Here is a 23339-nt window from a genome sequence, read left to right on the forward strand (position 1 = left end):
AATACCCACAAACCAGGGCCAGATTCTCCCCTAAGGTAACTATGTGTACCTCTATTTGAAGTCCTAGATAACAAAAGGATTCATTTTTATGTAAAATGATTTTTCTTAATGTCTATTCCTATCATAACTTAAACATCATATGAAGGAATTGAGGTACCAAGTGTTGATTTAAAATATTGTGTGTTCATTTATAAGAGCTATAATTATAAATGAAATGCTCTGAAAATAGAGAATAATATTCTGTGAAGTTCAGACTTTTAGAGAAATTTTGGTAAAATTCAGTAGATTGACACTTAAAAGACTTTGTATTGACTTGAAAACATGGCTCAGCTGTTTATTATTTCCAGAGTGTAACATTGTCAAATGCTTAGTTTGATCAAGTTATTTGATTTTAAGCTAATATTCACAATTTGGAGAAAACAGAATTCTCCATTATGTAACTGACAGGTAAGAAAGTTACAGGCTCGTGTAATTTTAAAGTGGAGTTCCTGGAGTAACTGGCTGACCTGTTCTCTGAAAAGAACTTTTGATAATTCTGAAAGGTCTTCAGAATAACTTGCTTTTCAGGAAGGTAAATATTTATTCTAATAAGATTTTCTTATATAAGGTTGGCAATACTATTTCTGTGTTACACAACAGAAAACTTTTATCAATTTGTAAAATTGAAGCAGTAGTTTTACACGCAAACCAAAATTGTTGGTTACACATTTAATTCTAGATATTTTATTAAAACTTTATATCTTGGTGTTAGATTATCCATCAGAGATTTAGAGGTCCCCTGTTCTAACTTTATTTATCAAGAATTTCATTCTTGTTGCAATTAACAATCAGTAATGAGCTGCATACATTAAGCCCCCTCTATGTTTGTATTAAGTATGTTTGATATTTGAAATGAACTGTAAGGTTCTGTCTACAGAGAAGCTTTGAGATTGGAAGTTGTCTCACTAGGTGATAAATATTTTGCCCCCTTTTAAGCTAACAATTTCTTAATAGTCTAGTCAAGTACAGACAATGGCATTTGAACTGCTAAAAGAATATTAATGTTTTGAAAGAGGTGAGAACAGCTAGTGTCCTGAAGAAAGGATAGTTGAAACTGCCTCCAAAATAAAATCTTTTGGGGAGAGCAAGAAGCAGATTTAAATCTGAATGGAACAGCAGAAAAAGAAGAAAGGGTTTTGTTATTAAAACAAGTATTCTTGTATTTTCTCCTTTGAATGTAACCTGAGGATGAATCATAGAATAATTCAGGTGAGAAGGGACCTCAGGAGGTCTCTAGTTCATTGTCCTCCTCAAAGGCAAGTCAGCTATGAGATCAGACCAGGTGAATCAGGGCTTTATCCAAACTGGTCTTGAAAACCTGCAAGGATGGAGACTGTATGACTTCTCTGGGCAACCTGTTCCTTTGATTGGTTGAGCTCATGGTGAAAATGTTTCTTCTTATATACAGTTGAACCTGTCTTGTTTCAGTTTATATCCACTGTAAATGTAGCAGTGTAGTAGAATAGGATTTCTAGATACTTGGCTTAGGTACATCAAGGTCAGCTTACTCAGTTTGTCATATGGGTGGAAAGAGGCTGTATTTTTTGGGGCTGATTTCAGAAGGTAACCCAGTGGCATTAATTTTATTTATTTATTTATTTATGCTTTTCATTTCTCTCACTTGAGTCTTTAGTAGACCTTTGTAATTAGGTACCTCTCTAACTATGATTCCTGTTTTGGATTTCAGAGATAGCTTTGTTTGCTTTTACTTAATCATCCTTTACTTAAGCTAAGTTGTAATTAAAAATCAAGGTATTCTTGACATGGTTTGGTGAATTTTATAACTGAGGTTCCAGACCGTTACAAAGTAAAGCCCAGCACCAATACCCCCTTAAATACAGAAGAAACACTGTTTATCTGTATACAAACTAGGTTTGTCTTGGGAGCTGGTAGCAGAGATGCAAGAGAAGAGGTGTCATCTAATGGTTGAATTAGCCAGCAAAATATATTTGGCTTGTGAAGGGTAGTATGAAGCACTCTTCAACTCTTGAAGGAATTTGTAGCATACAGTAAACCTTAGTGCTGGACCATTTTGTTTTAAAGAAAAGCTGTAGGAAAGTAGGAAATTTTCATTAATTTTTTTTTTTTAATCTTGCTTCTAATAAACTCTTAGTCCTTTGAAACTACTACTGTAGCCTGCAGAGGCAAATGATAACTAATGCATTTTTACAAACTTAAAAATACTTTCTGTAAACTGGCAAGTTGCAGTACTATTTTTAGAGTGACATATTTTGTGACTAAGGCTCCATAAACCCATAACTAATATACTTGGAAAGGGGTTGTTTTTCAGTGTAATTATTTTGGAAAATATGATGGGATCCGCTGAAAATAACTCCTTCACTTCTGTGTATGTTCATCAATATAAAACGTGTTGTGTAACTTGCATGATCTTAAATTGTAAAGTGTCACTAGTTCAGGACTAAGTTAAAACTAATCTTTGCATCTCCAACCTGCATGATTTTTTTTTAATAAAAATTGAGAAAATTATTTTTGTTACTTTTATGTAGTTGAGCCAACGTAAAAATGAGAAAAGACAATTTGCCAGGTGGTGAAGAGTCTAAAATGTGGGTCAATACTATATAGACAAACCTAGGAATTATAAGGAGACTGGAGACACAGTAAAACTTCTCAGAAATAGTAAATATTCTGTGGAATTAGAGTAGGAGATTCAAATCATAAAATGCTATCACGTAATATTGCAGTAAGGTGTCAGACTCGCTGTCATAATTGCTGGGCTCCTGAACTTAAAAATGGAATTGTACATTCATCTAATGATCCAATTTTGACATAATAATAGGTGGAAAGTGTTCTGTAGCCTTACACTTTTGAGGTTTAAGTCAGATTTTCGATTAAATAAGTGATTTAATGTCTTGATGTGGGCAGGTAGTCTCAGAGGTGTCAGCTGTGGGATTCCTTCTATCTTGCTGTCAGGTGGGAAGTTGGATTTAGACCAGCTTTGACTCGGATCACCTATGACTTCCTGTGTTCATTACTAAATCATTAAATTCCTTTTGCTAGGTTGAATTAACCTGAATATCAAGACTTTTGAGAGGAGGGAACATAAATGCAGAGAGACTTTATAGAAGTGTATCAGTTGAAAAATTATCACTATCTATTCTCAGTTATATTTTATTGCCTGTGTGCAGACTGTAGCCAGTTTAGAAAATAACTCCACTGTTACAGCGCTGTGCTCTGTGAGCTTCTAGGCTTCCTGTTGTTAGCGTCTAAGAGGGGCTTGTTCAGTGACTGATAGAGCCAGAGAAATTTGCATTCCTGTGTGAATGATGTTTCCTGACATTTTTAGAGGACCACAATTAAAGAAATTTTTGATTAAGGCAAAAATACCTTTCATCTGTGTTAAAATAGTTGCCCTGGAGTTGATGTAAGAACTGTAGATACTGCACAGACCCAATTTCAGAAAGTTGTCAGTACTTGAAATTTCTTTGTTCTGTCACCTTCTTCCATTTGTAGCATATTAATAATGAAGAAATAGGCATTCCTCAGTAATCATGAGGAAAGGTTGTTATTTAGGGTGATTTTTCCTCTATTTCCTCATCTGTAAATCCATTTGGAATCTATATTGTTGTCATATTACAGTAAATCTGTGAATTTCTCTTTCCTTATAGATACAGAGTTTAAGGGAGGGTGTTTTCTTCCTCTTCCAGTAAGAATATTCTAGTTTATACTTTATTTTTTCTCTTTGTTCTTTGGAAATTTGGATAATCTGATCTTTAGGGATCCTTAAAGCTTTCCCTTTCTGCCAGATAGGAGCGGTATGGGTTGAAGATTGGAAATATTTTTATTGTTAAAACATGCAAAGCTGTTCATTTGCCTAGAAAATATTAGTCTGCAATAAAGAGGGGTGGGCTGAAAATGTTGATTGGGTAGCTGGCACTTTCATGAACAAACACTGAATTGAAAGTATGTGTTTCCCTTCATAATATGTGTTTAATCTATTCAATGCACTGTGCTTACAAAATTGATAGCAAATATGTAAGGATATAATTAAAAAATTTGGAGGTGGCTTTATTTTAATGATGCAATTTGAAGCTTTAGAATACTAGCTTAGTTGCATTCCAGTCACTGCTACACTGAGACTTGTTAGTTGCTATGGGAGAGATGTTACTTTGAATGATTACAAAAGAGACTGTCCTGTTGTAAGTAGGGTTGGTAGTATGTTGCTTGACATTCGATTATAATATCCCTTTTTTCAGGGTCTAGGTGTTTGCCTCAAGCTTTTTGGGGAAAACCTTGTGCCACCCTGAGGCTATGGAAGAACACCTTGTTTTGCTAATGTTCCTGGCAACCATATCTTTGGAAAGAACTATGCCAGGAATGTTAGACTTGGCTGTAAAGGAGACATTTCTTGCTGCTTCTGTGAAAATTATGCAAGCTTACTAGCGGTGCATGTTTATAACCTCTGAAAACTGAGAGCTTACTATAGGGTAAAGGCTTATAATATTTTAGCAGCTGAAGGACCCAACATTATGCTTGTACTAGCTTTGGCCTGGGCTGGACAGTACAACTGTTTGCCGTGCTAGTTTTGGGTGCTGGGTAGGATAGCATTAGGCCCAGATCTGAGCTAAGAGCATGCTGCTTGTGTTCAAGACTTTGTATGCTTTTAGGTGGGCTTGGCAATGCTGGTCCAGGCCTCACAAATGAAGAAGCTGCCTATTTTGAGTACAGAGAATCAGGAGTGACTCTTATGATGGGAAATAAGGAAGAATGTGCTTGTGATTGAAGATTGCAAATGTGTAAGGAGTGGTGACTGGAGAGGTGAGCCCAAAATAGTGATGCAGAGCCCCAGGGCACTATCACAGATGGTGGAGAGTGTCTGTCTGAGGAGAGTGCAGAATCCAGGTCTCCAGGAGCCAGGGCAAATGTTTTAAACACCGAGCTTTGGCTAAAGAGAGTTCATTATTGTTTGAATTGCGTTCTGCACTGTGCTGGCTTCCCTTGTGTTTTGTGAGGGAACCTACGCATGTGTCCTGGCTAATTTGGGACAGGAGCATGTAATACTTAGGGACTTTAATGCTCTGCATGGCCCATTACAAATCAATTCCTAAATACTAAGATCAGGTGTTCATTATGTATTCCTAATTTTCTGAATAACCAACTATGGCAAAAATAGAAATGACCTGCCAAACGTGACATAAGATTCTGTGGTAAAAATAGGGATTTGCTGCAGTTCTCCAGGTTACCGTTCAGCTGCATAAACAATGGTTTCCTCTTTTCTCAACAAAAATCTGATTTAGTCCTGAAGAGTCAATTTATGGTACTGTATGAAGCGGAGTGTTGCAAAGGCAATTTTAATTGCCATTCCTCTGTTAATTGCTTGACTTTATAATCTTAATAATGTTATTTGAACATAGTTTATTTTTTTTTGTGTGTAATGTTTTAGGGAAGGGAGAACTTCAGACCTATTTCAGTAATGCAGAATCCTACTGCAGTTTTATTGATTAATTTATGTGGTTTTGTTAGTCAGTTTAATAATTTGACTGTTTAATGCTCATAACCGTGTTTTAAATAATGGTTTTAACCATTTTTTTAAGTACAGACTAAAATTGTAAGAATACTAAAGATAACTAGAAGAAAAGTATTTCACAACCACTTTGAAATTATTTCACTTTTAATATTGAAGTAATGCTAGACAAATGTTTGGATGAGAATTAGGCGGCATGCATATGGCGTGGTAATGCTTCTGTATGTTGAGTTCTCAAATTCTGTTAAAATCGGAGGGAAAGAAGAATGCCCAACACCTCTACAAACTGGTTCATAGGTATGCAGGGTGTGTAGCTCTGTGTATAGATGGTCTATACAGTTTTTCTGTGAGCCACAGAACCTGTTTCCTGTTTCTTAAGATTAAGTTTGTGTGGAATTCCTAGTGTTTAAAAAAGGGCTGATTTCAGGCTGTAGTCTTCTTCTGTTGGTGCAGGAACTAATAGTGTTTCTATTCTTGACCTGTTTTTCACTAACTTTGTAGGAACACTATGGGCTATTTTTACATTTTTATTCTTTCCAAATTGTATTGAAATTCTAAAGTTGTTTAGGAGGGCTGACAGAGGGTGTGACTGCCTAAACACAATTTCTTTAGAAGATGAGCATATCTGGATATATTCAGTAATACATATCTTGAAAACTTGCAGGATTAAGAGCAAAGGTGGTATCTAGTTGGTAGATTTGTTTCCTCCTGAAGTTCTGTGTTCACTTGTGCTTTATTCTGTGTCAGTCGGTAATCGAGTGTGTCCACTGGAACTGACACCACCTGGTACAGATGGCATGGCAAAATGATCTCTTATGGAGAGAGAAAAAAATACAGGAAAAACTATACAAGCAGATAAGCTTGTTTTTATTTTAACTTCCATTTATTTTAATAAGAGGAAAAGTAGGAAATACGTTTTAATTCACATGTGTATATCCTTTGGCTACTTGGTATTTTTCCAAACTTACAGTAACATTTCATGAGAAAGAGTAATGCTTTTAATGTATCTTAGTACAACAAGCACATGCTGATGATGGTATTAAGTTTGGCATCTGGGACTAATAAATTACTGTAAAATTACAATGACAAATTTACCACCTTAGGTATACCTAAGAATTACTCTCTGTAAAATGGAGTATTTTTCAAGGCTGCATTAGCTGCAGCCATCATTTTTTCTCTCCCAGCCTACATTTTAGTCTTCTGCTTTTCAGGATAAAAGAAAACAGCAACAAACTCCTGAAAACCAAGCCCTGCAGAACATGGCTGGGAAAGAATAGTGATTAGTAGCAGTGTAGTCTCTGTAGACTGCAAAACTATGAATTGCAATAAAGCCTTGGGTGACAACATCCTCAGAAACGTCTCTGAAGAAATTTTGATTCAACTATTTTCTTTTTTTCCCCTTTTTTTAAAAACAAAAATCGCCCATGTCTGTTAGCACTAGCACAGATGAAAGGTGCAGGGAGGGACCTGAGAGGAGGAGCATTAGCTGTTACTTTTTTGCTTCTTTTATGGAGCTGCTACTTCACCATGGCTTTTATAAGGATCTCTGAAGGAACACTGAGGGAGTCAGAATTTTGAGTAAAGCTTTATTGCAGTAAGTTCTTTCCAAACTCATCAAAAAAAAGTGGTGTTTTCTAAAGAACACCCACATCATTAGTCTGGATCTCTTCCTTACTCTGCAGGGCTCAACCAAAAGACTTTTAATTTCAGTGTGAAAAATTCATATTATGTACTTCAGGTATTATTAGGTGTTCCTTATGTTTATTTTATTTATGTTATTGTTACATATTATTTACTTTGGTTTCATCAGTAGCTTCACAAAATGTTAAGAAAAGCCACTATTTGTCTGTTGGTTGTGATTTAATCTTTCTGCAAGTTCAGGGTATTGTAGCATCACTTTACTTCTGGAAGTTGCTACTCTGCCACATTAAGATACAGAAAATAACTTTTGAATAACTAGGGGGAAAAAATGAGCTTGAACATCTTTCTTGAAAAAGTTATACAACTAAATGACATCTGAACATTAAAAATAGGTCATTGAGGTTACCGCTTGATTTTGCTTCAGTTTGTGCATCTTCCTACATTTTAATTCTGTAGCTGTAACTCAAAGATGATGTAGAAGAAAAAGGTTCTCTAAGGTATTCTTTTTTGTTGTTGTTTGTTTGCTTTGGGTCCTAGATTAAGCTAATGAAATGTTGTGTGCTTAATGACTGTTCCTAGAAGGTTTTCTTAGTGTTTTTTTTTTTTTTTTTTTAATTCTTTGTATATGTTTTAAGAAAATCTTTTCTGCAGCCACTGTTCACCATATACAAAGTTTTCATGTACTGGCAGACAGTCTGCAAACAATGGTAATGTGCCATGTTCTTAAGCTCACTGAAGCCAGGAAAATTAAATGTATTCCTTTTGCTTGCTGTTACCTTTGTGCATTTCCTGACATATATTTGATGGGTGTCTTTAAATTGGCTTGCAGACAGTACAGTGTTTAACAGTATGTAACATATATTTTAAAGTTTTGTAAAGACTAACAATTTTTATAGGAATAGTTGAAAGTGAGCATGGGCAATAAGGAGTTGTCTTGATTCAGTCAATCCAGCACCACTTTTTGAAGCTGTAAAGTGCTACTCAAGTGTTTAGCTCTAAGTATTCATAACTAATTATTAATATTAAGTTGCCTTATAGCAGAGGCAGCATGTTTCAGTAGCAAATATGGAAAGAAAAATAGCTTATTATGAATAACTTTGTTGTGTGTCAGTCTTGTACCTAACAGAAGCTTTGGATGGCATTTTTGTTGTCAATTCTTTAGTTTTTTATAAGCAGTTAAAATTCTGATCCTTATCACTGTATTGAGTTTTTTTTCTTTTTGTTTTGTTTTTTTTTTTGAGTCTGTCAAGTAACTATCAAGGATTGGTGCTTAGGATCAGATGTCATGTGTATGTATTCGAACGGTGTTGGCAGTACTGTTCCACCTCTCCCTCTAAGCCTTCCCCTACCTACCTCCTTTCACTACTGTGACTGCAACAGCACTGCTGCTGCATTTAACTTTCCTGCTGTCGTTTATACGCTGTAAAATACTAGACAGGTGAATGTCTGAGCTAGGGCTATTGCCAGGATGCAATTAATTAGGATTTGAATGTGAAACTTCTGAACCACAAATATCTTTCATTCTGGAGTGGCTATGGCTATATTACTAATAGCTATTAGTCACAAGTAAGAGGCCAAGCAGGTTTTGTATTGGGAATCTACTAAAGATGTTAGTCGTGATGGTGACAGCTATAGATTTACAAGCCTCAGTGATGGAAAAATATTTCAGAAAATCCATAAATGACAGAAGCGCCGGCATGAATACTTTCTGATAATAGAACATGCTGATACACTGGAATTATTCGAGGGAGTCAACAAAAGAGTAGCTGAAAAATAATGGCTTAGACAGTCAAATAGTTTTTCTTACAAGAATCATTAAGAAAACCATATTTGAAAATGTTGTGTTATGGTTTGAAAACTCAAAGTGGTGAGGGTTATGGGTTTTTTTTAGTAGAGAAAGTGGTAAAAATGGAATACTCCAAGATCAGCCCAAGCAGCTTTGTTTGAAGGGCGAGGCAGTAGTGCTTGCTGGTCATGTCCAGGTATTTTGATTCTTCCAAATTAAAGTTAACCTCATGTTCCCCAGGCAGGTGAGCTCCTGCTCCTCCCTCCTGCAGCTGCCTCTTCTTGCCCCGGTTATTGGCTGTCTCTGGTGCTCATTCACTGAACTAGCTTAACTCTCGAAAGCAACAGAAAGCTATTATCCACTTTGATTTTTGTTGTTGCTAATTTAACAGTTTGAATTGGCACTCAGAGGGTCTGACAAGCTAAGCAATGTGTGGAAAGGCTGAGAAAGGGGTGAAAAAAATTATTTTTTTGTAATGATGAACTGTTAAATGCCTTCATTTCATGAAACTCTGTTCTGAAGTACCATGGAAACCTCTTTGAAGAAAGCTGTACCTGTGTGATTAATTGCAAATAAGTGTAAATAAATGTACATTGAACAATTTAAATGATACTTGTACATGGAAATGTTATGAATTGATACTAACACACCAGGAAAGCTGAACTCATCCATTCCATCTGTATTGGAAAGTTATCATTCACTCACCTTGTTCAGTGTTTCCAGACATTGAGGTCTAGAACATGTGGAAAGATATATGTGATAACGTATTTATTCTGTTGGTAACAAATCAGAGCTAAGATAAACTACTGAACAAAAATAGCATCTAACCTATCCTATTAAGAATAAATGTCTAAGTTTATGATAGATGTTTCATTTGAAAGTATGTTAAACAAAATGAGTGAGCAAGTGCTGATCTTCAGAGTGATCATGATTCTCCAAGATGTAAATCAGCTAAAATAATGGAACAGTTGGAACCAAGCTGTACTATTTAATAATTTTGTAGATTTGGTCTTTGTGGAAGAAATGGAAGCAAATGAAATGTGCTTTCTTTTCCTTTTTTCCAAAGAGAGTAATGTACAGAAGGTGCTATAGTATTCCAAAAATCTTGTACCATATTTGTTTTCTTATCTTGCAGCCTGTAAGTTACGGGAATTAAGAAGGTGTTACTTAACTTAGTAGGTAAAAAACAAAAGCCAAAAAATGAGCTCCCCAATGATAAATAAAGCTTTCTGATTAATCATGACATATGAACCTCTGGTTATTTTGTAGTTGGTATTTAGTGACTTCATAAATCTGGGCCCTTGAACATCTTGGATCAATAATATTATAGCTACTTACTCAGTGCCTGCATGGCAAACAGGCCTTATTTTTCTTAAAAGAAAGGTTAAGAAAGGTTTCAGGAGCTGCCTGAATCTGGCCCGTTGAGCTACCCTATTTGTGAACTAAGATTGAAGTTTGTTTTCTCAGTTTTGTAGCCTGCACTGTATTTATTAATGTATCCTTCCTTAGAGTGTTGCATCTGCTCACTCCTGCTTTTACAGAATGTAGGATTGCATTTATCAAGTTTACAGTTATCTTTAAAATGTATGTTTGGAATATTTGAACTCATGAGTCTTTAGATATTCAAGTCTGAGTATAAAAGCGAGGTGCTGTTGAATTGGTTTTCTTTGGATCTTTGGCTAATTAGAGAAGGAGCCTTTAGAAAAGGAGAAGCATGCTGGGATTTGTCCATGAAGGGCCAACTGTTCGTTGCTTCTTCTTCTGGTAAAGAGAAGGATTGTTACTTTGTGTATCCTTTCAGACTGACTTGATCGAAGTATTTCATATTTGTTAAATATTATGAGGTTTCATGTCCATCTGTTATTCTTTTTCTGGATTCAAAAGTGGATAATATTTCTGAACTCATAATATTATGCCTTCTTTGCATCTTTATGGTGAGAAGAGGGCGCAACTGCAAGGAGTTGTGGGACTTTGTGGGAGCTCAGTCTCTTCCTCTCAGCAGGTTGTTGTTGAAACTTTTATTCTAATTGGTGTGAAACCTGAACATTCCTTCCAGAGGATCTCCTGCAGTGAAAATTTCTCCCACTTCTTTGATGTTTTTTGCATCTGGAGTTAATTCACATTGAGACATGTATATCTTCTGAAACTTACTTAAAAAGAAAAAAAGAAAAGGGGGGGGGAAGGAAAGGTTATTTGTCAGAGGAGGTGGAACCTAAAAGGAGGAAGGAATAGAGAATTAAGGACAGCAGACTTCCTGTGCATGAGATCTTCCTATGTAAAAGGCCTTTGGGTGGGATACCCCTCCAGTGCCCTTACGTGCCATCTGACAGTACCATCTGTGAGCACCTTGGGAAACTGTTCTAGCAAATTTGTGGGATGTCGCCCCCCCCAATCTGAGAGAGGAATTTGTTGTGGTTGCTAATGCTTCACTCTGTAGGACTTGAAGCATATTGTTTCCAGGTCCTTCCAGAGTAGTTCATGCTTTCCCTCTTGCTTTTTCCCTGGCCCCTTGTATTCCCCTTCATTTCCTTTTTCTCAAAAGATGGCACATCTTTTTGTATTGAAACTAGTTTCAAAAGTGATTTCAGTACATTACAGAATACAATTTGAAGTCCTCCTGACTGTTCCTTTGATCAGAATTCTTCATTTCTTTGCCTTTCAGCCAAAAATAACATTAGAGGTAAAAGCACACTAGAAGACCCCCAGCGGAAATTGTAAAACAAGCTCTGTAAAATGTCATTTAAATGTTTTTTCCTATTGCTTACTAATGTTGAGATGAAGTTTCACCTTAAAGCATGCTGAAATCGTTGCCTCTTAATTCCAAAACTGTAAATAAAAAAAATTCTTCAGGGTGATTTGAACTTATGTAATAAAAATGCTGAAAGTTATGGAAACTAAGATAGTGGCTTAGTTTCCGTTTCATAACTTCTTTCTTGAGGCTTCAAGAAGGATGTCGTTTGGGGTTCAATGAAATCATTACTCAAGTTTCTTTAAACAAGAACACTGACGGTCTTTCTGTATTAGATATCCAGCTTACTATACCGTCAGTGTTCATGTTTAAAGAAACTTGAGTAATGATTTCATTGAACCTTGATTTCATTGAACTGTTTGTTTTCTGGCAGCATGGGGTAGCACTTCTGGGATTGTTGCATTTAAGAAATTATGCAAAGGCTGTGCATCATTTGCAGTCCCAAGAAAAAAGGACACAGACATCCCACCCCACCGCACCGTACCCCATCCTGCCTTTGTTGGGTTTTCAGCAGTCAGAATCCTGCACTGTGACGATATCTCATAATGAGTTGTGCACAGTTTCTTATAAAAGAGCAAACGCTGCCTAAGCAGCACGCTGGGAAAAAAACTTCACTTCTGCGTATGAAAAAAGAAACCAGAAAATTTCATCAGCCTCTTGAAGATTTGTCTTTTGGACCTTCCTTGAGTTTTAAAAAGTGTACAACAATCAAAAGGACTTTCTATATTGTATTCTAGGAAGTATGTTTTTGCATGATATTTTGGTGAAGATATCTTTGGTGCTTTGTTTTCTTGGCTAAACCATATTTTCTTCTTGGCTAAACTAGGTTGTAAGTTGAGTGAAGTGGGTTTGGAGTTAGCTAGAGACAAGGAGATTTTTAAGTCAGTAGGCTGGTATTTATGGCTTATAAAGATAGGGAAAGATCTGTTTTGTTTTCAGCTTGGCATATAGATTGGCATATAGATTGTCAAGTAGCTGATTCCACTCTATGAGAGGATTTGAGAACCCCTTGCCTCAGACCACTTCCATGAAACACGTTTCTCATGTTCCTTCTGTTGTGACTAAAATAGAAAACTGATACTGAATTATAACTGAATTGTGTAAGCAAATACGACATCTTGTTCTAGTACTTAGTATGAGTGGTAGTGCAGTCACTGTTGAACGAATTATGTTTTCTTTCTGGGGCCTGAATTATCATTTAATATTTATGGAAAGATCAGCATGGATCCTTTTCAAAATTAAAAACAGTTGCTGAGTTTTAGTATGGCTATTCAAACTTATACCTTCTAAGTGTCTTCCTCATCTTTTTAAGCTACTCAAATATTTTATTCACTCGAAGGGACTTTTGAGAAACCCGTCGTGTTAAATACGTATGTATGCTCTTTTACTTTTTTTTGGTAGCTTTCTGAACAAGCAGCTATATGATTTTACTGTTCTATTGGATTTTTTTATGAATACACAAAAAAAATCCACAAATGTGTAGTAGTTAAAGAAGTAGGAAATTTGCACTGAAGTATTTCACAAGTAACCTTCCATCATACCTGCAATTTCTCTGTGTCTTCTCATGTGGACTGTATAAATAAAGTGTAATGTTAAGGGAAAAGTGGTCCTCTAGAATTACTGTTGATTAAGTTGGTGAAACTATTGAACTCCTGTTGTATTTTTAATTTTGTGTCAGACTCAATGCTTTTTGTATTTGTCTGCTGAATTATTTAAACAGATACAATTTGAGTCTGGTTCTGTAATCCCCTAAGAACTGAATTCTACCAGTGTGGAAAGCTTCTGTTATATTGCGAAGGTTCTGGATTAAGAAATTATTTTCTTTCTATTTGCACTATTTTAGCCACTGTGCCAATGCTTCACGCTGTGGAAAAAATGGAGAGTATTTTTTTTTCTCAACCTCTCTGGAAAGGAGGCTTTTGTTTTTTCCCAACTTCTGGTATTTTGTTCAGTTTAATGTGGAAAATTGATTAACTTATTTAGTACAAAAATTGGGTACACCTTTTTGGGAATGAAATCTAAGTAATATTTTACATTTTTGTGCCTGGAGATGCCTGTAGTGGAACCAAACCTAAATTTCTAAATGGTTAATAATTTGCCTTACATTAACCTACAGTAATATCCAAACAAAATACTGTGCAGTAGATTTGGTGTGCGAATACAAGACCACCTCTAAAGCAGAAGTCACGTCTCTATTCTTAATCCAGTTTCTTGCATTGATTGATTTATTGGCAAGATAGATGACATTAACAATAGTGGATTCCCAGATCCCAATTATAATTGAAGAATTTTGAAAGTAAGTATAAACACTTGATTTACTGTTATGATAATGTCTGGTGCTATTTTAATGGAAATCTTGTTAATATTTTGAAATATTTTTATAATTTGTCTTAAATTTTGATAACACTTGACATGTTACTTAAAATGAGCTGTGTTAAAGATGAACCTGAACTTGGATTATATTCTCTTTTATAACTTCTAGAAATATAAAGAGAAAGATAAACACAAGCAAAAATATAAGAAGCAGTCAGACTCCTCACCATCCTTGGTTCCATCTCTTACTGTAACTACAGAGAAAGTAAGTTTGTTTTTGTTTTTTTCCCCTCATTTTCTGCTTCATTTACTTAATGTTGAAATTTCATAATGTAATTATTACAGTGTATATGCAGGAGCTTTAAAAATGGAATAGACTTTATAATTTATCAAGTATATTTGGTATATTTTCCTGACATGCAAAATCCAAAAATATTTTGAGGTTATAGGATGAAGAAAGCCTGAGATTTTTATAATTGGTTAGTTAATGCCACAGATCAGGTGCCACTGATAATTCAGTGGGTTTTATTTCTTTGACTTATGTTTAACTGTTTGAGAAGTTTTTTAAAAAATCTTTCCTTTGAAATTCCCTTGCGTGTGCTGTCACTGAATCAGTAAGTATTTAAGCTGGTAGTACTCCAATTGCAGCTTATGCTTAATATACATTTAATATCAAATTGTCTTTATAGCAGTTTGCTCTATCTTCCCCTTCCTCTTAATGTGCTGGCTAATACCTAACTCAAGGGACAATGTCGAGGGCTAAGTAATAAGGACTTCTGAGACAGTGCTGTTCAAGAATCACCTTTGCTATTCCCCCCAAAATGTCACTCAAAGGATACTGTTTTAGAATGGACAATGGTAATGAGAAATCTGGTTTCTGACCTTGGAGTTTGTAAACATTTGTCCCATTCACTTGGGAATGTTTGACATCTGACTTGGAGAATCATGGTTTGATTTAATTAGCTGTTGGTATCTGATGCACTTTTTTTTTTTTTTTTTTTTTTTTTGGCAGTAGATACCAACAGCTAATTAAATGCATGTGTAATTTGGTTGCTGAGATGCTTTACAGTATTCAAATGTCATTTTGCATACGGTACACCAAGGCCTACTCAGGACAGGGTAAAACAGTTGAAACGACAGCTTTCTAGTGCCTCTAAGTATTGCCTCAACTAATGGTATCAACTTCAGGAATCATCACCAAGAAAGGAAGTATTTTCAGTACGTTTTGTTTTCAATAGTAGCAGTGTAAAACTTGAGGATATGTACCTGTTCAATGTCCCGTTATTTATGCCCTACACTTGTGATAACTTTTCCTGTTTCTTGCCTTGTGTTGTGTCTTGTGTTTTTTGGGGTTTTTTTTGGACATGCTGTGTCATATATACAACTTGTGTCAGATATACAACATATGTCACTATACAATTTTGTTAAGTTTTGTGCTACGCATGATCTTATCTTTCTTGAATATGTACCTTTTTATTTACCTTTTTCATATGCCTATTTTGTTTACCTATTTTATTTTACCTTTTTATTTTGATCATCTAACCATTTCGATAATATTACAGATAAGTGCCTTTGCAGTATGTTTGTGTAAAAGCTAAAGAAAATATACCAGCCATTTTAGTGTTGAGGGCACAGTTGGACTGTGGTTTTTTTTGCTAACCTCTTATCCAATTGCCTTACCCTCCTCAGACTTTTTCTAATTGCAAGATTTAGGACTGCATGGTGTACACTTTAGTAAGGTGACAATATAATACAATTTTTAGCAGAACTATAACTGAATATTTAATCCAAGTAAATAATGAAAATGTTACTAAATTGTCAGTTACAATGCAGTAATTGTGATTAACTGTGCTGTGCATGTATAACAAGTCAAATATTTTTGTATTTAAATCTATAAATATTTTAATAAAGTATTTTAATAAAGTATTTTAAATAAATAAAAGTATTTTATGTAAACCATAATGTAACTAAATACTTCAAAAGAGACTGCAAAAAAGTATTTTAAATATTTTATATTCTTTCAAATACCAAAACTCGCCTTATAACCTTTAAAATCATTAAATAGATAACCTTGCCAAGAAAATGTTTCAACTTCCATAGTTAATAACAAGACAGATTTAGAGCAAATATAGTGAGAAGAAAAACTGTCTGTAATTCTATAACTTAAATTTTAATTGAATTAAATACTGAACTAAAACTGAGGTATTCATTATGGAACTAAAATATTAATACTTTTTTTGTTAGATTGCTTTTTTACTTTTTACACTCAGTAAGTATTCTTACCTAAGCCATCTATTCCCTTTTCTGCCTTCTTTGTATAATGCTTCAGACCTTCAGGAAAATTGGAAAATTGGTCTTTTTTTTTTTTTTTTTTTTTTTTTAATTGAAGCTATTAAATGTGATTGTATTTTTTTTAAAAAAGTATCTGAAGAATATTTGGATTTTTTTGGGGTGTGTGTGTGTGGCTATTTCCTTCTGTTGTCTTCTCTCCTTGCTTTCAATTTTTCTCCAAGGTCCTTTGGCACAATTTATTTAAGTGCACTTGCTTTTCTAGATTTAAAATCCATAGTGTATCCCTCAAAACCCTGAAATTTAATTAATTGGACAGGCTTTGTTCTCTTCTGAGACATATACTTGCTTCAGAATATTTTGTTAATGTGTCACTTTTGTGTGTTCTTTTACATAGAGTTGAATGTCTAATTCATAATTGATTTGGACTTCATCTCTTCTTCACAGCATTGTCTTTACAGTGAATACCTTGTTCTATCATGGTATATAATCACTGTTGCTACCCATTCTTCCTGTTGGGGAAACTGGAACTTGAAATGGAATTTTCTTCCTCCCTTTTAAAGAAAAATCGTTTGTAATTTAGTGGTAGTGGCCATTTAGGTAGTTGATACCTTGAAGTATGTTCTTATTTGGAAAAGTGGCTCCTTAACCTGAAGGGTTAAATAATAAACTGGCTTTGTATTACGTGAATTAGTATACTTGGTTTAGCTGTTCATTCCAAGAAATTTTACAGAGGCTCCAGTCCCAGTGCTGGGTTCAGTTAGGAGAATGCGTCCTGAAAGGCAGTTCCCTGCATTGCTGTAAGGTTTCAGCAAACACAGCATAAATTCAAAGTCTGGATCAGTAAAGTTTGAAATAAGGAATTCTTAAATAAATTCTTCATAACTTCTTAACTTTTATTTTGGAGCATAGATGCAGAATGTTTAAAAATAACAAGTAACTGAGGAATTTGAGTTCTCTCTCAGCCTCTTCAAATGAGATTTTCTTTTGGACTTTCTCATAGGTGGGAAGATCCCATTTCACTATGGGATCTACATAAAAGCCACCAACCCTTTTTTTAAGTTGTGATTAAAAACTTTTGTCTCAGGTTTTGAGCTTTGGGAAGTTAGGCCTGGATTGAGAGTCAAAAGTGTGTGTGGTTTAACAAATGCAGAAAAATATGCAGCAAGGGAAAATACTTTTCTTTTTTCTTTTCAAGCTTCTTTCCCATTTTAAAAAACATACCCTGAACTACAGTTTCAGAAAGCAACTGTGATTTTTATTTGAAAAGAAACACATTATTTACAATCTTTTATTTTAGTTATACATAAAGATGCACAAGAAACTGTATCTGCTTTCAAACTGTAGGCAGTAACTAAATACTTCAAAAGAGACTGCAGAAAGGGAAGTGCAGTAGACTGAATTGTATCTAACAGCAGGGATAACTGTCCACCCTGAATATCTAAAGCCATTCTTAAGGGAGGTGCACAGTTTCTACTGCAGTAGAATCCAGAAGGGAATGAAAGGAGTAGTGGAACCTGCCTGTTCATTACGACTGAACATCACTATTCCACACCAGTGGGTTTGCTTTGGTTTGCTTTTTGTTTTGGTTTGTTTTTTGCCTGCACCATTCCCTTACCTTCTGGCACTTTTGTGGATGATCACGTGCTGTAGTCCTTCCCTTCTGTGTGCAAAACTAATGTGCCATATGTATGCATTAGGGCTAAAGGCTTCTCAAGCTTTGGGATGTACTGTGGATATTAAGAATGACTATTATGCATTTACAGTAAATCTGTTGCTTTTCCAGAAGTCATAAGACTTGCTGCACATGGGTGGTATAGCTCTTCCACATACAGTGATATATGCAGGGCATAAAAAAGTGGGGATGTAGGTAGCTCTTAGTGCAATGAGAAAATGAGCTTTTAGGGGAAAAAAAACTGCAAGTTGAATTAATTGTTCTGGCAAGACTTATGGGAAGCATAAAGGAAATCCTGATGTAGTACACAGAGTTAGCTTGATAATTACAGTAGCAAATATTGACTGACTTTGAGAGCAGGATTAACATTCATGAACTGGCTAGTAAAGTCCTTCCAGCTAAACCAAGGGATGGAGATGGGGGACAGCATCAGGGCAATCTGCTTTCTGGGGGGCTGTTTATACTGAAATGAAGGAAAATGACTGCAGTGTGAACAGAAGTGAAGGGGGGAGCCTCAAACTGCATATTATATTCAAAAAGCATGTGTTGGGTGTAAGCTCAAGGGGACTGCAAAGTCCGAAGCCATTCGTTAAATAACTAGATGTTCTGCTTCCATCCTCAGATCCTTACTCCCTGCCACTCTTGCTTTCATAACTTCAAAGAGCCAGACCAAATTAACTTTGCCATGGCACATTAGTTTTTTAGACACTGATATCAGATCTTTATCTTTTTAGAACATAGCATGCTAGAAAAGCAATTTATTTAGGAGTGGGTAAGTTATTTTATGAACCCATTAGCTTAATAATCTAAAACTTGTGCTGCACACTTAACTCAGATCCTGTTGCACACCATGTATATTCTCAAAACCATTGACATATGCATATCCATTTTAGGGCATTTCATTGCAAAGAACTCCTTGAAATGAGGAATGTATTTGGAAAAAGAATTATTGACAAAATGATACCCAGTTTACTTTGCTTAGTACCAGTTGTATCATAATAACATCTGAGACATTCTGAGTAAACATGAAGATTTCAGCACACTTTACAGCACCTTCTGAAACAGAAATATCTGTCAGAACAAACTTTCAAAAGCAGAACTGTAATGTGCATGGCTGTTGGTTAAAATCTGCTGAGAGCAGGATTCAGGCTTGCAGTCTTTGAATGTTTCTTTAGCAATAATAGCTAAATCATTGTCCTGACCTTTCTAGTGACTGTAAGTGTAACCTCATATCCTCACTTCAAACCAGATCTCTGCACAGTATGTGCAAATTAAGGTCTATTTGTCATCACTTAGCCCTGACCCAATCCATAGAACTAAGTTAAACTCTTAGTGATTTTCTAAAAACTGTTTTTCCTGCAGTAATGGATAAGAGAGATCAGATAACATCAAACTAAGATTGTTGCTGCCTATAAAGAATTATCCTTGCAATTAATATTCAAGTGAGTGGATAGGAGTTAAGGATTAGGAAAGGAAGGTGTTGGCTGAGAGAAGAAATCGCAGACCCTGGAAGAAGCTGGCTTTGTTTCGGATTATTGCATATCTGTAAACCCTTTGTTCAAATGACCCAAATTTGAATCACTGCTCCTTAACTCCGGTCAAGTGACACGCGTCTGAAAATCGAGCATGCTTGTGGACTTTACAATAGTTTAGAAAGTTAACTGTTAAACTCAACTTAGAATTGGCTCCATGTTCATTAGAAACTGTTACCAGTGTAATAACTGAGGCATATTATTTTTAACTTGGTACTCTAACATACTTAAGCTAATTTCCTTCCTTCACTATTATTCAGAATAATCTGTGTTTTTCTTGCAGTTTTTAGTGGGGCTATACTTGCAGTTTTGAAGGGCTATGTTTTGCCTTACTTTTTAGGTAGGCAAATTGAAATAAGTTCTTTCCTAGCTAAAAAAATTACTGGATTTTATATAGGCTATGTGGAGTCTTTCCATAATAGTGGATAATTTACAGGTACTTTGTACATGTTCCTAATGATGTAATATATTTTTTTTCTGCTTATGCTGTTGTACTGAGAGGTTGATTTTAACTAGGTGTTATGGTTTGGCTTACTTCCTCTAGGAAGAAAAGAGTAGCAGTAATAAAACAGTGTGGAAATGTGAAAGGTATTTGTTATTTCTTAATTCAGTGCTAATGTGGAGACATGGTTACTTGTGGACCTGTGGGTGGTTTCCTGTGAGTGGGATGGAGAGATTCAGGAATAGCCCAAGCTAACGGGAAAGTGCCTGAAGAGTGTGCTTGGGTGTTTTGTAAATTGACCTGTTCTTCATGGAGATGTTGGCACTTCTAAAACAAAGTATAAAGTATAACCAACTTGAATCCTGAGCTTCATGTATTACTTTGCTCTCTTTGGAGTAATTTGTGCGTGCCTACGTGTTGTGGTTTGGAAGGGGGGATCCTCCTTAGCTTTGCTTACAGTGTTTGCATGGAACAATAAAACAAACGGACAAAAAACGGTGGAGGCTAACACTAAAAAAACCCCAGACTAACAGTACAGCAGAACAATTTGCGTGGAAACTGTGTTTTTAAAGGAGCTGTTGGCCAAGTTGATTCCCCTCTCCTTGAATAAACATAAAAAAAAGCCCCCAACAGTTCATACAGTGCAATGAGCAAATAGATTGAAAATTTCATCTTCCTAAAAGCTTGCATATCAAATTGGCTTTGAGCACTTGCAACTGACAAATAAAATTTTCTGTATAAATATCTTGGCTGTTTCAGTTAAAAACGTGGATAACTTTTATACCAGTTATACAAAGCGCCATGTAAAGGTGAGGAAATATTCTGCTGTAGGCCTAAATTCAGCAAGTATCCCCATCAGAGAAGAGAAAAATTGTGTGTATTCTTGACTTTTGAGGCGTGTGTTTGTGTGGTCCTTAACAGAGATAAATTTAGGTATTATGTTGAATTCTTTCCTGTAAAGAATCAGAAAACAGCTAAGTTTGTTTGAACAGATGCACATCTTACAGGTTTAATCAGTATTTTTTTTGTCCAAGAAGTTTTATACAATCAAAAGGCTATTTTAGTAGCTGTTTTGAGAATAATACAGCAGTAAAAAATAGTATTTCCTTTTTCCTAATTTTGCTTTCATTTTCTTTCTTCTGATATTAAAATTCTTCTATCACAACTGTATTTTTCATGATGAAAATTAGAAAGCAATTATATTCCTTTGCCTGGTTTCCTCAGTAAATGTGGTGCGTGCAGTCTCCCTGTCCACCTAGTGACTTTTTGTGAGCCCAGTTTGACTATTGTTCACCTATTACGAACCATTTTGACAAAACTTGTGGGAAGAGTGTAAGCGTAAGGTAGCGCAAGTTCCTGGAGCTCTGGAGGGAGGGCTGCAGCCAGCTCCAGGGGCCCGCGAGCGGGCACCGCGGCCCCGGGGGAGCCGGGCTCGGGCTCCTCCTCTGCAGGTGACGCTGGAGGAACGGGAGGTGAGCTGGGCAGCTGTAGTGGCTGGGAAGCCTGGTGTGCCAGCGGGAACGGCACACCGGAGCAGTGTGCTTTGCCGAGGAGTGTGATGCCCTCAAAAGGCAAGGTGACCGGCGAGGACGCTGCCAGCTGTTCCCCTGCTCGTGGAGCAACATCGCCAGCTGGATTGCACTGCATAAAAGTTGTGTTTTCACAAAAGCATTTTAAGTGTTTATTATTAAAAAAAAAAAAAGAATATTAAGCAGTGAAATAATAATATAGGATTTAAATAGAATATAAAGGCTGTGTAATAGTGGATATAAAAGATGAATCCATTGAAGTCAGACCTTGGCCTTAGCTTCAGTGAAATAAAAATTACAGCTAAATCTTACAATACTTTTATGCATTCTCTTCCGCAAAATCAAATTTTGTGCACTTTAATCATATATGTTGACAATTTAACAGTTCATTTTATGTAACTTCTACTATTATCAGTTACGTTAATGTTTAAACACTTCTACATTTGTCATTGAAAAAATGAATTCTTTTAAACCTCAATTTTAACATATATGAGAATATATTTAAATTCATATGGCATATTTTCCAAAGTATTCATAACTTCTGCAGGCATAAATGGGGAAAATAGCGTACAATGAAATATTCATATACAGCAATGTATATTTACTAAAACAAATATGTACCTGATTGAAAATATTTGCATTCTTGTGACAGTTTTATAATTCAAGGATTCTGTTCTTCAAATAGTAAAAATACATTTGATATTAGGTAATTCTTTTCAATCCGTAGTATAGAAAGACTTAAGTGTATGTACTAAATTTTGTGCACTGTGAGTAATTTTACTAATTTAAATAGGATTACAAAATAAGTAAAATTGAGTATACCTTGCAAGTTTGTACAACTGGCTCCATTATTTTGTTGAGTTGCAGATTTGCGAAAATTTTGGTAGTAATTACTGCTGTTCTTGCTTAGTAGAACTAATAGCTTTATTTCATGTTAGCTGTGGTGCATATGTCTTCATGTAGGCTAGCACTGATGTAATTTAATACTAAATGATCTGATGGTACTGTCACTGAACTAAAAAGTAATAGTAACTGACTTTTTATTCTTTGTATAGATTAAAATAAACTTTTGAAATAAACTATTTTAATTCTCCTACAATGGAAACTTGAACACCTGTATCACTCTAACCATGTATATTGGTTATTACAGTTTTTGTGTGTGACCTGTTTCTTTAATTTCCTGTTTCTCACCAAAATGCTAGACATACACAAGCACTAGCAACAGCTCCATGTCAGGCTCCTTGAAGCGGTTGGAAGATACCACAGCTCGATTTACAAATGCAAATTTCCAGGAAGTTTCTACACACGTTTCAAGTGGAAAAGATTCTTCAGAGGCCAGAGGGTCAGAGAGCAAAGGGAAGAAATCTGCAGGTCACAGCTCAGGTCAGAGGGGAAGAAAGCCTGGTGCTGGAAGGAATCTGGGAACAACTGTGTCTGCAACTAGTCCTTTCCAGCAAGGTATTAATTGTTACGCAGTAATACTACTACTGCTTTGATGTGAATTAGACAGAAACCTTATATATTTAAAACTTGAAAAGTTTTAAATTATATTTCATCCTTTATCCTCAATAATGAGAAAGCTGCTTTACTTGAGAGAGGAAAAACTACTTTTTACTTTAGGGGAAAAAAAAATGTTTATTTGTCATCGTAATATAAAAAAGAGCTATGCATCTTCAAAACTGATACTTTTGTTTAGGGTGTTCTCTTTAAACTGTTGAAAAATTTATTTTATGAAAAACTGGTCTGGGGTAAAAATTCAACATATGAAATTTGAGGCTAGGGAGCTTTCTTAGCTCTTGAAAGGTCTAATACTAATGGTTTAAAATTAGTATATGTTAGAACAAAATTGGACTAGCAACTAT

The 23339-nt window shown here is 35.4% G+C and overlaps 1 protein-coding gene across 5 annotated transcripts in view; it reads left to right on the top strand.

Annotated features, from left to right (window-relative positions):
- The window catches only part of MLLT10 (MLLT10 histone lysine methyltransferase DOT1L cofactor), a 134601-nt gene that overhangs the window by 48414 nt on the left and 62848 nt on the right, over positions 1–23339 (top strand). For all 5 annotated transcript variants that reach the window (XM_067291778.1, XM_067291775.1, XM_067291776.1 and 2 more), the window contains 2 exons: positions 14180–14275; positions 22680–22935. In XM_067291778.1, coding sequence (XP_067147879.1) covers positions 14180–14275; positions 22680–22935 — 352 coding nt within the window. The remainder of the gene's footprint in view (positions 1–14179; positions 14276–22679; positions 22936–23339) is intronic.

The sequence above is a fragment of the Apteryx mantelli genome, chromosome 2, assembly GCF_036417845.1.
Source record: "Apteryx mantelli isolate bAptMan1 chromosome 2, bAptMan1.hap1, whole genome shotgun sequence".
In the NCBI taxonomy this organism is placed as follows: Eukaryota; Metazoa; Chordata; class Aves; order Apterygiformes; family Apterygidae; genus Apteryx; species Apteryx mantelli.